Below are 16,413 nucleotides of genomic sequence, written 5' to 3'. Positions count from 1 at the left end.
TTTCTGCAGTCCTCCTTTCTAGGCAGTCATTTCCCATTTTGTATGTGTGCAATTGATCATTCTTTCTTAAGTGGAATACTTTGCATTTGTCCTTATTGAATTTCATCCTATTTACTTCAGAATATTTCTCCAATTTGTCCAGGTCATTTTTAATTTTAGTCCTATCCTCCAAAGCACTTGCAACACCTCCCAGCTTGTTATTGTCCGCAAACTTTATAAGTGTACTCTCTATGCCATTATCTATATAATTGATGAAGATACTAAACAGTACTGGACCCAGAATCGATCCCTGTGGGACCCCACTCATTATGCCCTTCCAGCATGACTGTGAAACACTGATAACTACTCCCTGGGAATGATTTTCCAACCAGTTATACACCCCCTTTACAGTAGCTCCATCTAGGTTCTATTTCCTTAGTTTGTTTATGGGAAAGTCATGCAAGACAGTATCAAAAGTATTATACTAAAGTCAAGATATACCACATCTACCACTTCCCCCACATCCACAAAGCTTGTTACCCTGTCAAAGAAAGCTATCAGGTTGGTTTGACACGATTTGTTCTTGACAAATCCGTGCTGACTGTTACTTATCACCTCATTATCGTCTAGGTGTTTGCAAATTGATTTCTTAATTATTTGCTCCATTATCTTTCAGGGTACGGAAGTTAAGCTGTCTGGTCTGTAATTCCCCGGTTTGTCCTTATTTCCCTTTTTATAAATGGGCACTATATTTGCCTTTTTCCAGTCTTCTGGAATCTCTCCCGTCTTCCATGACTTTTCAAAGATAATTGCTAATGGCTCAGATATCTCCTCAGTCAGCACCTTGAGTATTCTAGGATGCATTTCATCAGGCCCTGGTGATTTGAAGACATCTAACTTGTCTAAGTAAATTTTAACTTGTTCTTTCCCCATTTTAGACTCTGATCCTACCTCATTTTCACTGGCATTCACTATGTTAGACGTCCAATTGCCACCAACCTTCTTGGTGAAAACTGAAACAAAGAAGTCATTAAGCACCTCTGCCATTTCCACATTTTCTATTCTCTTCCCCCCGCCCCCCATTGAGTAATGGGCCTACTCTGTCCTTGGTCTTCCTCTTGCTTCTAATGTATTTGTAGAATGTTTTCTTGTTACCTTTTATGTCTCTAGCTAGTTTGATATCATTTTGTGCATTGGCTTTGTAATTTGACCTAGTTTCCACTTTTTGTAGGACTCTTTTTTGAGTTTTAGATCATTGAAGATCTCCTGGAAGAAGATCTTCCTGAAAGAAGTTTGTGGGACACTGGGAAATCAAATGACTAACAAGGGTTGTCCCAGTAAAACCGGGATGATCTTTCTTATGTTTGTACAATTAGATTCTTTATATTATGAAGTCAGTGTATTTTTAATGGGCTTGTTTTGGTCAATTAAAATGCTTTTTCAGTTAAAAAAAATAAAAATAGGTGAGTTAACCTAAAATTTTGCATTGTTTGAATGGGAAATGAGTATCAGAATGTCTTGGTCTAAATCAGAAGGTGACTGTAGACTAAGTGTTAGTATTATTATGTAATCAGCTCACCATGACAAGAATAAAATACAGTAGAACCTCAGAGTTACAAACACCAAAATTACAAACTGACCACTCGACCACACACTTCATTTGGAACTGGACGTACACAATCAGGCAGAAGACAAAAAAAAGAGGCAAATACAGTACAGTACTGTGTTAAATGTAAACTACTAAAAAATAAAGGGAAAACAGCATTTTTCCATCTGTATAATAAAATTTCAAAGCTGTATTAAATCAATGTTCAGTTGTAAACTTTTGAAAGAACAACCATAATATTTGTTCAGAGTTACGAACATTTCAGAGTTATGAACAACCTCCATTCCTGAGGTGTTCGTAACTGAGGTTCTACTGTATTGAGATGAACAGGAAGGGATCTACTTCCAAGGGATTACTTTCTCACCCCTTCTATTCACTGTGTAGATTGACAAATTTTGGTCTGAAGTTTTCTTCATATACTGATAATAGCCAGCTCTGTCTCTTTGTAATTGAACCTTCTTTCTATACACTTTCCCAGTATCTCTCTCTGATATTCATTAGGTTAGGGATATTTCCAATACCAGTCAGCAATGTTAGGGGCTGTAGAGCAGGGCCGGCTTTAGGAAGTGCGGGGCCCGATTTAGATACCCAGCGGCAGTCCAGATCTTCGGTGGCACTTCGGTGGCGGGTCCTTCACTCGCTCCAGGTCTTCTGCGGCACTGAAGGACCCGCTGCCGAAATGCCGCCGAAGACCCAAAGCGAGTGAAGGACCCGCCGCTGAAGTGCCACTGAAGACCTGGACTGCTGCTGGGTGAGTAAAAATTAAAAAGTTAGGCGCTCTTCTTTAGCGTGCGGGGCCCTCTTAGGCACGGGCGCGGGGCCCTCTTAGGCACAGTGCCCGATTCAGGGGAATTGTGGGAATCAGCCTAAAGCCAGCCCTGCTGTAGAGTAGACAGCTTGCCACATTCCTTCACCCCTTAAAACTCCATATTGATTAGTTCTTGAATGACAAAAGTATATATTAATAATATAATCTGTCAGCTATAATCTGACTTGATAATAAATGTACAGTATTGTTTTACACAGTGGTAACATGTGCGCAAGTTGTTTTATGACTATCTGTTCACTGTGTCAGTCAGAATTCTCTGGGTCATTTATGATACAGGGGAAATCCTGCACCTGTTTTTGTAGTGAAACGCATGGCTGCCTGCAATGAAATCCATTGTGCAGAAGTTTGAGGAGTTTGATTTGGAAAGTCCTTGACGAGGTCTTGCACCCTGTACAGACTGTGGAGGATGGGAAAAGGGTAGGTCAGGGGAGGAGCTGGAGCTGGGTTTGTGATCTGAAATTATGTATATCCATTGGTCATCACTCCTTATCAAGCCAGGGCACAGCAGTAGCAAAAGCTCCTGCATCCACAGGGTTACAGTAGCAGCAGTGTTGTGGTACAGGGGGAAGACATCTCCTTTCCCATGGAAGTCTCTGCATGCAAGTCTGGCTACACAATTTGTGTGAGGAGAGAGGGGGCAGATTTTGCCCATGGTGAGGACCAATATTTGAGCTAAAACTGTATAATAATTACAAAAATAATTTCAATGTTGTCACAGGCTCAATGTCTCCCACTTTGAAAGCAATTATTTCGGATTCTCTCAACACAGATATTTATATAGCAGTAGTAGGGCTTTACAATGTGAAACTGACCCAAGAACTTTATTCTTATCTGTATGTAGAATGTTCTTTATCCACAGTACTCTCTTTCTTTTCTTTTTAATAAATCTTAGATTAGTTAATAAGAATTGGCTGTACATGTGTGTTTGGGTAAAATCTGAAATATTCATTGACCTGGTGGGTAATGTGTCCTATGCTTTGGGATTGGTAGAACTTTATATATGATGAATAAGGTTTTAGTAATCCTCATCATATTTGATTTGGCTGTCTGGGTGGGAGCCCAAGGCTAGATTAGTTAAGGGAGACTATTTTGGGGCTTCTTGGTAACCAGTAAGGAATTATAGAAGCTGTTTTGTTGCTGGCTTCGTGACTCTTATTATTAGAACAGACCACCAGTGTTGGGGATCATCTGCCCCATTCTTTGCAGTTTGCCCTGATTGAGCAATCTCAGCATGGCCCCTCTCCAGCAATCACGGTCACAGGCTACATGGACTTTCTGGCCTGCCTTAACCCTTTCTGGGCAAGTGTGAGGAGGACACCCCATCAAACACCTTTAAGTCTTATCTGAACCAAACTAAATTCCCAAAATGTTGAGGTCTGCCCATCACGAGTTTGCACCTCAGTGTTGTCTGGGTTCTTGACTATAATTGACTGAGTGTTCCATAATTTACAGTAATACAAAATATTTTGGTCCTCTGACTGCTCACAGAATCCTGACTGGCTGATGAGAAGCCTGAAATATCATTAGACTACATTAAATGTGCTGCAGAATATTGGATAATCCTGCATCATTACGAATGTGCCGCTATCCTGTGAGATGAGGTGGTGAGACTGTTTAACATTTCGTACTATGGCAGAGCTAGTCAGTAGAGTGGAGTAATAATGATAAAGCTGAGAAATAGCAGGTGTGAAGAACGGCTTTTTCTAAAACACAGTTCTGGAGAGGCAATTGCCAATTCTTCTATGTTTTCACATTAATATTCTGAGATGGGATGAAGGGCTCATGCTACAGCTCTTCTAGCTGTACTAGGATTGTGGAATGAAGAAGAAACCCATCACTGTAAATTGCACAGCAGACTAAATGGGATGGTATCTTATTTTAAAGTCAGAACATTATCTTGCATAGATAGTGTATATGTTTAGGATGCTGTGAGTCCAACTTGTTAGATGTGAATGACGGACGAAGGAGCACTAGCTCTGCTGCTCATTACATCCACTACATATTTATGGCAAAGACCTTTGTCATATGCCAGGGATTTTCCCTGGTTAGATCCATCAGTAGCAGCTCGCTAGTGTAGCTGCCCCGAGGCAAACCCCTACTGTAGCCAGACAAAGCTGCAATTGGTCAGGCCACACATGTGAATGAGAATAGGCACAGAGGTGGATTTAATGGCTGAACACAACTCCAGTGTCATCTGCCCTGTTTCCCCTGACTCATGTGTATCAGACATTTAAATGGGTCAAACAGGGCTCCCACCACAAAGAACATAACGCAGAGTAGACTAACCTCAGCCTATCCCTAGGTTTCAGCTCACTCTGGTGTATTTCCTCACCCTCCCCACTCTAATGGGGACAGACAGTACGAAAAGAGGGACCTCAGTCTGCAAAGACTTCAGGTCTCCCTTTCTCCCAAAAGCACAAGTCCACCAGAGAAATCCCAGGTCTCTTAACTTCAGGGAACTGGCCATTTTGGCCTTTTTATCCACACTGGACACCAGCCACAAGTTATGACAAACTAAACATTCACACAAGTTACTAATATTTATTTCTAAGTCCTACTGCTATTTAACATAACTGTCTCCATGGGTCTGTAAGGAAGGTGAAAAAACCCCAGCAGGCCCCTCTCCATTTTGCACCAATGGGAAAAGTTCCTTCCTAACATCCCGAAAGAGGCAATTGGTTAGACCCACAAATACTAAAATACACAGCTTGTATCCTAAAACTACAGAGGAGGAGAGGAGGATAGCTAAAATGGAGTGAGAAGCTCCAAAAGACCTGGGCAAAGGTTTATATTAATGGGGTGGGGAGAAGAAAGGAGCCAATCACCTCCCATCTCCCTCTGGCTGGCCAATGGGAGGCAGAGAAACCCTGGAGGAGAAAGGTCCCACCTTTTGTGTTCTGGTATGTGTTCCCTCCCGCTGCCCTTTCCCCGTGGCTGTCTGCCCCAGCAGGTCCTATAAAGTTTCCTACCTGTTGAGCCAGATGAGTGGCATTTGTATCAGTAAAGCTTAGCTCTGTTTGAAACAAGGATAGATTGCAGTGGTGAAAATCATTGCTTATCTCAGTTTACCCTGCATAGACTGGGGTTTGCTCTGTTGCAACTACACTGGTGGCAAATCCTCACTGTAGACAAAGCCAAATACTTTTGACCTCATGTGAGCAAAGACTATCAAGATGAATATGGGTTGTGGGATCTTTTGGACAAGGACACTGGATGAAATCCATTGACTTCAATGGGGCCAGGATTTCATCTACTTTATTTTATTTCTTCGCAAAACACCATGTACATTAGTAGCATTTTGTAAATAATAATTGTCTAGCCGTTTTCAGACCATCATGTTTTATTTGTGTGGGATGAATAACAATACATTTCACTCAATATTATATCCTGCAGATTACCGAGATAACTCTGAAGTTAACTTGCAGTTGGATGAAGGAGGAGTATCAGTGAAAACAGATGTGAGTTTGGAAACTGAGGTAGTTTCTGAAACGTTGGAAACTACAAGACCATCAGTATTGGTGCTACCAGGAAGGATATCATGTGAGGTAAGACGTTTCAATGCTAAAAAGTTAGGGATAAGTATCAATCCTCTCCCCTGCCCCTGCTACAAGCTTCTTCATAGCACATCAGTTCTGTGGGGCAGATCACTACTCCGGAGCACAAATGAGAGTTTACCTGCAGTGGGAGTTATGCTGCCTGTGTGTCACATTCAATACAAACATCTTCAGACTAATATGGATTTGGGACAATCACTGCAGGATTTTACTTCTATTAAAAATTGTTTGGCAAATTGGGTCAGATATAATTCTGCTTCAACATGTTTCATTGCAACGTAAAGGAAAACTGTAGTGAGGAACTTTTTCATAAGATATGAATTGCTTCTCAGTAAGAATCAGGTTTGGGGTGGTAGGGGTGTGTGTGTGTGAGAGAGAGAGAGTACGCAAACATATGAATGCTCATTTTTAAAAATCAACACCGTATCTGAGAAAACACAAAAGCATGAAAACTGTGTAAAGAGTGCAACATCCGAAGCCCAACCCAGTAGCCCTTAAACAAGTGAGTGGCCACAGTCATGTGAGGGCTGAAGAATCAGGCTAATAATGGCATGGCAGAGAAGTGGAAGGAATGTCGCACAGTTTTGTCTGCTATGTTACAAATAGGCTATTCCATGCCACTGAGTAGTAGTGGTTCAGCCACCCCTAGGTTACTGATTACAGCTGAAAATCAGATGAAAGACATGCGTATAGAATATATTTAGCTTAAAACTTTCATTGTGTTGGAAAACTCTTTCAGTAATCAGCACTGATGAAACCAATAGGACTCTAGACAAATTATGTTAAAATCTATAGAACTGAATAAAGAATTACAGTTAGTATGCTTTAAAATGTGTACTTCTGAGAAATACTGTTTTTCCTAACTGGAAAACCCCATTATGAAGATTGAGAGTATTATTCTAAACAGTAGAAACTTGCAATAGAATTTTAACCCAACACATTGAATTTAATAATGAATATTCCTTCTATAGAATTCGCTAGGTTAGTTCAGATTTTTTTTTTGGAAGAGTTGTCAGTGTCTGTTAAATTCTGTGGGACCTTTCCATAATATGAATTAGGAAATTATTATTTTGGGAAGGAGAGTATGCTAGAAAGTATAAAACTGCTTCTCTAAACAGTGAAAGGCTAGGACTATAACAGCGTTTAAAAGAGAACTGTATAAATTCATGGTGGTTAAGTCCATAAATGGCTATTAGCCAGGATGGGTAAGGAATGGTGTCCCTAGCCTGTTTGTCAGAGGATGGAGATGGATGGCAGAAGAGAGATCACTTGATCATTGCCTGTTAGGTTCACTCCCTCTGGGGCACCTGGCATTGGCCACTGTCGGTAGACAGATACTAGGCTAGATGGACCTTTGGTCTGACCCGGTATGGCCGTTCTTATGTTCTTATGTTATGAAACATATATGGTCCCTTTTGACTTTTGGGAAATCTTTCTGGTTAAAAGATAAGAAAAACAAGGACCTAGATTATCCCCCTGCCCCCAGATTTTTGTTCTGAAGGATCTCTTCATGCATGGATCACCCCATCACATTTAGAAGTGAGATTATGTAGTGATATAATGGTATACATTTTGTTTTGAAGGACTAATAAAGAGATTAAGGGTGAAATTTAGTTGGTTTTAGCTGATCTGAAGGGTGGCAAATATACCTCAGTGAATTGTTCATAATGAATGATTGTTCTGACTCTTGTTCTGTTATTCAAAGAAACTAGCATGTGTGTATATTTTCCCAGTGAAAATATATAAATTTGTCACAAATCAGTGGGCCAAGTTTAAAGGTGTTGAACAGTGCAACATTACAGACCAGTAAGACAGGGGAGTCAGCATGAGTGAGCATAAACTGGTGTCACTTGCATACAGAGACGGTTGAACAATGCATGGGGAACAACTCAGGGGTGGGTGCAGGAAGGTGTAAGATAAAGTAGTCAGCTTGTTTTATCTTGTACCCTCTTGTTAGCTCCTTGCCTTACTATAATTCTGCCTTTAGTATTTAAAATGCACCAGCGTACCCCTAAAACTGAGATGCAGTTTTACACCACCTCTGAGATGCAGCTTACTCCATCTAGGTCACCTTTGAATTTGGCCCATCATGTACTGTAGCTCACTAATGTTCTCTATGTTGAAATTCACCCTTGCTCAGAGGGTCTGTAGAAGACCATTATACCACTTAAGTTCCTTACCCATGAATCCAGTTCTGAGGGTTTAAGTGTGTCTTAAGTAGTGTAGGGGTCCCCTGCATGAGGGGAATTTCACTCTTTGTGTACTAAAAGTGAATATATGATCTTAGCCTCACAGTGAAAAGAATTTCATTATATATGGTTTTAGTAAACAGAGTTCAAACTATTATAGTAATCCTGTCAATTTTTTACTTAGAGAAACATAAAAGATAACTTAATGGAATAGCATCGCAGCTGTAATATAACAGTATTTCAGGATATAAAGCTATTGGTAAAAGAACTTTTCTTGCAACTTACATTAAAGCATATGATTTACATTTTATGGTTTCAGTATAATTTGGTGAAAGGCTAATGGGAGCATATTTCTAACTTTATAGAACCCTGGTGAAATATTCATTCTTTTGAGAGATGAAATAACTGAAACTGTAGAAATTGAATTCATAACAGACAATCAACGAATTAGGACACAGCCAGCCTTTTGGAATCAGAAGGTCAGATGCATGAAAGCTTTAGGTAAGAGAACATTGCTGTAGCTTTAAATAAATAGAAAATTTTGGTCCTGGACTCTCTTCACATGTCTTACAATAAGTATTTTCACTTCCCATCAGAATCTATTATTATTTTGTAAGTGTTTCCTGTGTATGGGTTTTGCATACAGAGCATTATCCTTTTTATTAATACACCAACACAAGGGCTTGTGATTTATGGGAAACTGGATTTTATTTGGTTGTTTTTGTGTGGTTAAATGGCAGGTGGCAGGCTTTAAAATGTCATTGATTAGTCACAGATTAACATTCTTAATAAATTCCTGCTATAAAATGCAAAGCTAATATTCTTATTACTGCGTTAGGTTTAACAAGATGTTTTGTCTCTTATTTTATTCAGTGAAGTTGTTTTTTCTTTTTGCCCATATGCCTGTCTATAATTCTTACTGACATCTGAGAACATTTCCTTTCTTTGCTGTGATTTCATATCCATCCCGTTTCTCTATATTACTCAGTCTCCCTTGGTTTTTCTGGGTTTTGTCAATCACTTTATCCATAATATTAGCTATTCTATTTTCTTATTTTGCCTGGAGCACGATAAACAATACAACAACATTTTTCATTGTATGAGCTTCAGAATGCAGAGGGAATAGCCATACCTCCCTCGCAGTTATTGGACTAGAGGTGTGATGGAAATATTCAGCTAAGAGTTCAGGATTCAATTTGCCTCTCTGTAGCATGTTGTGAATTCCCAAAGGGTAGTATATAATATTTTATTTTTAAAAACCATGGTAATACCACATCATTTAAGAGGAAAACACTTAAGCTACAGTTTTCAAACTTGGTCGCCTGAAGTTAGGCCCTAAAATCCTATTTTGGCATCTTTGTTTTGTCGATGAAAGCTGACTTTTGTCACCAAAACTGTGTAGTGTAGACAAGGCCTAAGTAAGTGGCTTAATTTTTTGGGGATGCTAAGCTCTAGCAAATCCCATTGTTCCTTCTTAGGCATGTGTGATCTGTGGGTGACAGAAGTGAACATCAGCTTCTCTTTACTCCCATGGGAGCAGCAGCTTTTTCTTGTATTAGTTTTTCTCAGATCATCTCCTGTGGGAGGCTGCATCTCTCTTTGCAGGGAAGAAGTTGATCACAATCACTGACCTCATTCCTCTTCCCTTAAAGGAGCCACCACTGGCTCCCTCTCACTGGGGATTATAGGTGGCTTTTATAGTAATAGTTGTACTTAACAATTCTATGGTGCATTCAAAGGACTATATGGACACTAATTGATCCTTATGATGCCATTGTGAGGTTAGATGAGTAGTATTATCCCCATGTTGCAGATGGGGAACTGAGGCAAGGAAGTTGTGATTTGACCAGGAAAACATGACAAGTCAGTGACAGATGGGATTAGAACAAGAGCTCCTGGGGTCCACCTCTCTATTAAGTCCATTCAAGTATGGAGGCACTCAAAGGTGAGGTTGCAAGTTGCCTGATTATCCATATGCTTGAGAGTTATTCATTACCAGGATGGCTCAGTGGGGAGGTAGGTGGTGATTTGAAATGGCTATGCTTGGCCAGAGGAAGATCTTGGTGATGAGGCATCTTTCAGAGAAGGCAAACTGAAATTCCCATTGACTCTGTTGTGGGGGCTCCTCCAGGCATATCTTCTGGGGACATTATTGGGCAGGGCAGATAGCCATAAGGGATATAGATTAGTAAACACAAAATACAAAGCATAACTAATAAGTTCAGTTTCTTTTTGTCCCAAACCAAGGATAGTTTTTTGTTCCATTGGAGCTTTTAAATAAAAAGTGTTTGGCATTCCAACAGAAGCACTGGTTTCCCCCCATCATTGTTAAATTTAGCTTCTTTGTTATTTGTCCCATTTCCACACACACCCCCAGCAAAAACCTAAAATAAGTAAAGTACAGGAATGCCCATTTGGACAAAGGATCCAGCTGATTTCATTTTAACAAAGAAAAGTAAAACTAGTTTGTGCTTGTTGTCATTTCAGTGAATTGAGATACTGATTTCTATTAATCTTAGTTTCATTGAGTCTCTATTTCTTCTCTGTCTTCAATTTTGTCCATTTTTAATTCTTTTGTGAGGAGAGCTAGAATTTTAGTTCTGCCACTGGTAGGTACAGCAGGATTCATGGCACAACGAATACTAATGAATTATAAAATGTACTCATAAAGAGGGCTCATGCTGCATACATGGAGCAAGTTGTTCTAAAGTAACAGAGTATACAAATACCTCCTTCCTCAGCTTTCAGTAGATAAACAACTGGAATGGAAGTAATTAAACTGTAATTTCTACAAAACTCAATTCTGAGAGGCTTGTCTGCAATTAAGAAAAATGTTTCAAAAGATGAATAGTAAATCTGTAACTTGTAATAAATGACTGAACCTTTACTTAATCTGTAGGCAGAAGGCAGCTGATTATAGAGCATCAATCCATCAAAGGGAAGGTTGAAATGTGAAGCATTCTGTTTTCATCTAGTTTCTAATTCATAGCTATATTTTATAAGAATTTACAGATATGTATTTTTGTTGCATTTTTGTTTTAAACTGAAGGACTTGGTTTAAAAATTATTGCATTGAAACATCTGTGAAATGAAAATCTTATTTGTTACTTTTTATGTGGTTTTTGTGATATTTCTTTGTTCTTTAACTTACTCCCTGAGATCTCCAGTCTGGCATTATAAAATGGTTTCAGCTGCCGTTTTTGTTTGTGTTTTATAAGATTTTCCTGCTGGCGCTGTAAATGTAAATGTCTACTGTGGGGGAGTCATTAAGGCCGTGACACAGATTGAATACTACACAGCAATAGAGGAGATTGAACGCATTTTTAAAAAAGTGGCTGATCCAATAGCTTTTGCTTGTCAGGTAAGTTAACATCTCCATTAAGTTAATAAAAAAGCATAAAAGTGCCAGTATAAGATAAGAGAACGTATACTGTGCTATAAAGGCTATTTTGATAGAATAATAACGAGCAATGGATCAACAAGAGTGGAAAGAAGCCAGTCTTTGAGATGTCTAGTTGTAAACAAATCAGACAAGTAAAAACTAATTATCTCCATTGAGCTATTATTAGTTGTGTTGTTATTTGTTGTTTATTGTTTACACGACATAAATTTGAATGATTCTCTACAGTCATAGACTAATGTCCCTGCCTCATAGATGAAAATAATAATAATTAATTTCTATCAATCGCAAAAAAGAAACTGATGAGTCTATTCTGAAACCAAGGGAAAATGTCCTTAAATCACACAAGTGTTTGGGGGTTGGGGAGGGAGAGATTTGGATCACAGTATATCCATTCAGCAGTAAATCCCTTCTTTTGGGTTGGTACTGAAAACTGAAAGCATTCTATGTATGGAAAACATTAGCTTACTATGCATATATAGACTGTACACAGCTATTCAGTTATAACTCATGAGGTCTGCTGGTTGCCATGCAGATATTTGCATGTGTTTAGAAGAATTCAGGCTTTGAAGCTAGACTTCATACTCAGCACTGCAGACTGCAGTATAAAGCCTCTGCAGCATGAAGTATCCTTTACCAGCAACATGTTAAAAACAGCAGAAAAAGAAAGCAGTCTTTAGAATGGACAGAATATCACTTGTCCAAGGATTGGTAGTTTGAGCATATTTGACATGTCTGTATTGTAATGACAAAGAAAGAACAACAACAAAAAAGTCTTTGTGTAACATAGACAAGTCTCATTTTCCTGTGACAAATATACCTTATCTACCACCTAAGGCATTACACTCATAACAAAAGGATTAATAAAAAATGATATATTTCATTATTAGTATTCTGTTTAAACATAGTGGTAGATTCCTTCCAAATACAATTCACGTTTGTTCCTGGAAAATAAAATAAAATAAAATAAAGTGTAGCTTATCCTGCCAGTGCACCTCCTGAAGTCTTTACAATATCTGATCATTCTTAAATCTCTAGATTAAAGGCCATCTAAAATGACCTTGATCTGGATTTAACAAAATTTTCTGTTGAAAGGTTATGGTGTGAGACTGAGTTTTAAAAAAAAATAGTGAGCTAGCAATACTATGTCTGTCTTAAATGTCTATAGGTTATTAGATTCTTTTGTTCATTAGGTTGGCCCCTCATCTCAACAATGTGACTAAAATTCAGTAAGTAGGACATATACAATTTTAAATAATATTCAAGTACAAATTGCAGAATTTTTCCATGCAGAACAGTATGTGCACTAGGAAATATAGTACTAGTGTTTTGAATGTCAGGCATATTTTAATGATCTCCTAACCTTTACTCACCTGAATAATAAATGGGGGTATAAATTTGGAGCCACTGTAGGTCTGGCTATTTAGTTTTATTTGCTCTGGGTTAGTATAGGAAACATAAGTCACTGCCAAGAGACTTTCTCATTATCAATTAAATGGTCCTATCCACACAGCATGATGGCTGTTCTGTGGGGAAGAATGGTAATGGGAAATCCATTTTGTGTTGTTATTTTTAATGATGAACACCAAGCCATGGAGCAATGTAACTGCACTAGCTAAGCTATTTCCCTCAATTTCAAACTCCTTTAACCTCTTATTTTAGCAGCAGAGCAACAGCCTTGTTATACTTAAGGTTGAGATGAGCTTTCTGTTTAAAGCTTGACTCTTGAGTTTTGATATGCCTAATGGGAGCGTGGGTTCTGTTAGCGGTCCAAATTTGAGGACATTTGAACAAGGGGTTCCTGAGATAAAGCCGCTGGAAAATAAAAACAGCTTTTCTTAAAGTTCAGAGATTCTGATAACCTTCTGAGCTCACACATAAAAGCCAATCTAGGGCTCAGACAATTGGACCAGGGTCTCAAATGCTCAAAGTTATCCCAACAGAGTGCATGGCACCAACCAACCCTTTGTGGGAAATCAGATGAAACCATTATTTGAAAAAGATGTTGCTTCTGCAGTTAGGCTTCCTGGAAGCCTCGTGTGCTTATTTTCACTCCTAATAGAGTTCACTGAACATGTGCAAACAGAGGTGTTAACAGGATTGTTAGCCACTGAAGTTTCATGCCAGTTGGTTAGTTCAAGGGGAAAAGTAGTGGTTCTTTGAATCTGGCCCACCATCTAGAGTCAGTTTGAGCCCTACCTAGGGCAGAAATCTGGAAAAGGGAGAGAGGCTTATTACTAAAATCTGTTTGTCAGGATTTTTTAAAAAATTATTATTTTTTAAAGTGAATGCTCGTTGGCAGGGCAGAGGTATTTGAAGGGGTGGAGGAGTGGGGGGAAATAGGATGAGAGGAGTTTGGGGCTGCAGCAAGGAGAGGGGGATAAATGGGGATGGGAAGTAGTGGAGGTGAGAGGGTTTGGGGGACTTAGGTGATGGAGAGGGACACTGGGAAAGAGATAGATGGGAGTGGCAGGTAAGGAGAGGGAGAAGCCTAGGAGCACCCATCAGCCCCATATTTTCCCTTTCTCTATATGGCAGGATCAGGGCCGGCTCCAAGTTTTTTGCTGCCCCAAGCAAAAAAAAATTTCCCGCATCCACCCCTTCCCCACCCCATTCCAACCCCTTCCCCAAATCCCCAGCCCTGCCTCCCCCCCAAGGCGTGCCGCATTTCCTGGGAGAAGTGGAGCGGCAGCGCACTCGGGGGAAGAGGCAGAGGTGAGCTGGGGGGGGAGCGGTTCCTGTGCCTTCCCCAGGGTTACTTCCTGCAGCCCTCCCCGTGCCCACCTCCACTCTGCCTGCTCCCCTGAGCGTGCTGCCGCCACTCCGCTTCTCCCTCCTTCCTCCCAGGCTTGCCACAAAACAACTGAATCACACGGCAAGAAGCAGAGCGGCGGTGTGCTCGGGGGAGCAGGCGGCAGTAGAGTGGTGGTGAGCTGGGAGGTGGGAGAAGTTCTCTGACTCCCACCTCCCCCGCCAGGTTACTTCCTGCCTTAGTTCTGCTGCACCACTGACAGGGAGCCGCCTGATGTAAGCGCCGCCCAGTCGGAGCCTGCACCCTGAACCCCTCCCACTCCCCAACCCCCTACCCCAGCCCTGAGCCCCTTCCCATACCCAAACTCCCTCCCATGCCCCCCCACACCACAGCTCACCTCTACTCAGGGCCGGCTCCCGGCTTTTTGTGCCCGAAGCAAAAAAAAAAAAAAAGAAGCCTTGGAAAGTGACTCCCCAAGCACATGCTTGGAGCGCTGGTGCCGAGAGCCGGCCCTGGGCAGGATCTGGGGATCTGAGCATCCTTCTCTGCCCTCCCACCCTCCATGTGGACTTGTAGTCCCTTCCCTCTGTTGGTGTCTGAGCCATAGTCCCTGTCCAACATGTGTGACAGGATGTGAGGGACCCCACTCTTCTGTGGAGGGAAGTTAGAACAGGTATGCTTGCAGCATGCACCAAGAACAAGTGGCTGATATTGGAATAGGGTCTGCGAAGGGGTATGCTTGACACACATCAGAAATTCTCCTCCTGCCCTGGGGAGAGGGGAAGGGAACACCCACTGATATGAATAGATCAGTTCACACATTTCAGGGCTATTGTTTTAGGCTATATTCATCCACATTGAGTAGCCTTTCATCTGAGAACATCGCATTGAGATGAATGGGCTACTGCACACCTCTTTGAGCATTCAACTTTTAAGAAATCTGGGCCGAAATCTGAGAATGAACTGTAAGCATTTGGGGAAAATCTGCTTTTGACAAGGTTTTTTTTTTAGTTAACCTCCTCCCCGCCCCCCCAAAAGAAACCATCATCTGAGTACAACAGAATATTCAGAAGGTGCTGAAACTATTTTTGAAAAGAAAATAAATTGCACATGTGAATTCTCATTGGAGGGGAGGAATGAAGAGGGGTTTGTATCTTCAGTGAGGGATGGGTGTATATGGGGTCCTAAATGGAAATGGGTATTAGGGGAGAGAAGAGGGGTTGGGAGGCTCAGGTGAGGGGGAGGAGAATATGAGGGGTAGCAGAGGAAGTTAGGGGGTTATGACTGGTGGGAAGACTACTGCCAGTTCTGAATTTTCCCCTCTGCAAGGGTCTGAGCCCCTCTCCCTGCCTATTATATGTTCTGAGATGTGGGGGATACAGCTTCTCTGGGGGGTCTCTAAGCCCCTACATGTGAGCTGCGATCTGGAGTGGGGGAACTGAAATTTAAATATCTGAAATCCAGAAAATGAATAGGTAAGATACACATCACCCCACTGGGGATTGGTCCTGAGATCTGGCCATTGTGTGGGGGAGGGGCAGACTGGATGGACCTGGGGCATGGCTGGGGAAGCAAGCTGAAGCAGTGACAGGATTCCCAGCTAAGGGTGGGTAGCAGGAGTGAGGAGCCCAGCCCCGTGTGCATCTCAGATCATGTAACCAAGGTAGCCTGTAGCTTTGAAGTAAATTGCTACCTGTGATGTGTACACACACAATAGGGTTGCCAACTCTCCTGGATTGGTGGGAGTCTACCGGAATTGGCATTGATCTCTCGGTGAGTACTGTAAGCAATCTGAGAGATTTTAATAGGCTGCTAAAAGTTGGTCAGTGGCGCAGCGGGGCTAAGGCAGGGTCCCTGACTGCCCTGGCTCCGCATAGCTCCTGGAAGTGGCTGGCATGTCTGGTTCCTAGGCATAGGGTGAGCCAGGGGGTCTCCATGCACTGCCCCCACCCCAAGTGCTGTCTCCGCAGCTCTCATTGGCCAGGAACTATGGCCAGTGGGAGCTGCAGGGGTGGTGCCTGCAGGCATAGGCAGTGCACAGAGCCCCCTGTCCCTTCCACCTAGGAGCAAGACATGCCAGCCGCTCCTGGGAGCCGCATGGAGC

General features: G+C 41.3%; 1 protein-coding gene across 3 annotated transcripts in view; it reads left to right on the top strand.

The window, feature by feature from the left end:
* BANK1 (B cell scaffold protein with ankyrin repeats 1) overlaps positions 1-16,413 on the top strand; it is a 282,847-nt gene that overhangs the window by 75,194 nt on the left and 191,240 nt on the right. For all 3 annotated transcript variants that reach the window (XM_039541897.1, XM_039541894.1, XM_039541895.1), the window contains exons 4-6: positions 5,808-5,959; positions 8,523-8,658; positions 11,376-11,518. In XM_039541897.1, the coding sequence (XP_039397831.1) occupies positions 5,808-5,959; positions 8,523-8,658; positions 11,376-11,518 (431 nt within the window). The remainder of the gene's footprint in view (positions 1-5,807; positions 5,960-8,522; positions 8,659-11,375; positions 11,519-16,413) is intronic.

The sequence above is a fragment of the Mauremys reevesii genome, linkage group 5, assembly GCF_016161935.1.
Source record: "Mauremys reevesii isolate NIE-2019 linkage group 5, ASM1616193v1, whole genome shotgun sequence".
In the NCBI taxonomy this organism is placed as follows: domain Eukaryota; kingdom Metazoa; phylum Chordata; order Testudines; family Geoemydidae; genus Mauremys; species Mauremys reevesii.
Note: the sequence above shows the minus strand (reverse complement) of the source record. Positions and strands in the feature narration are given on the sequence as shown.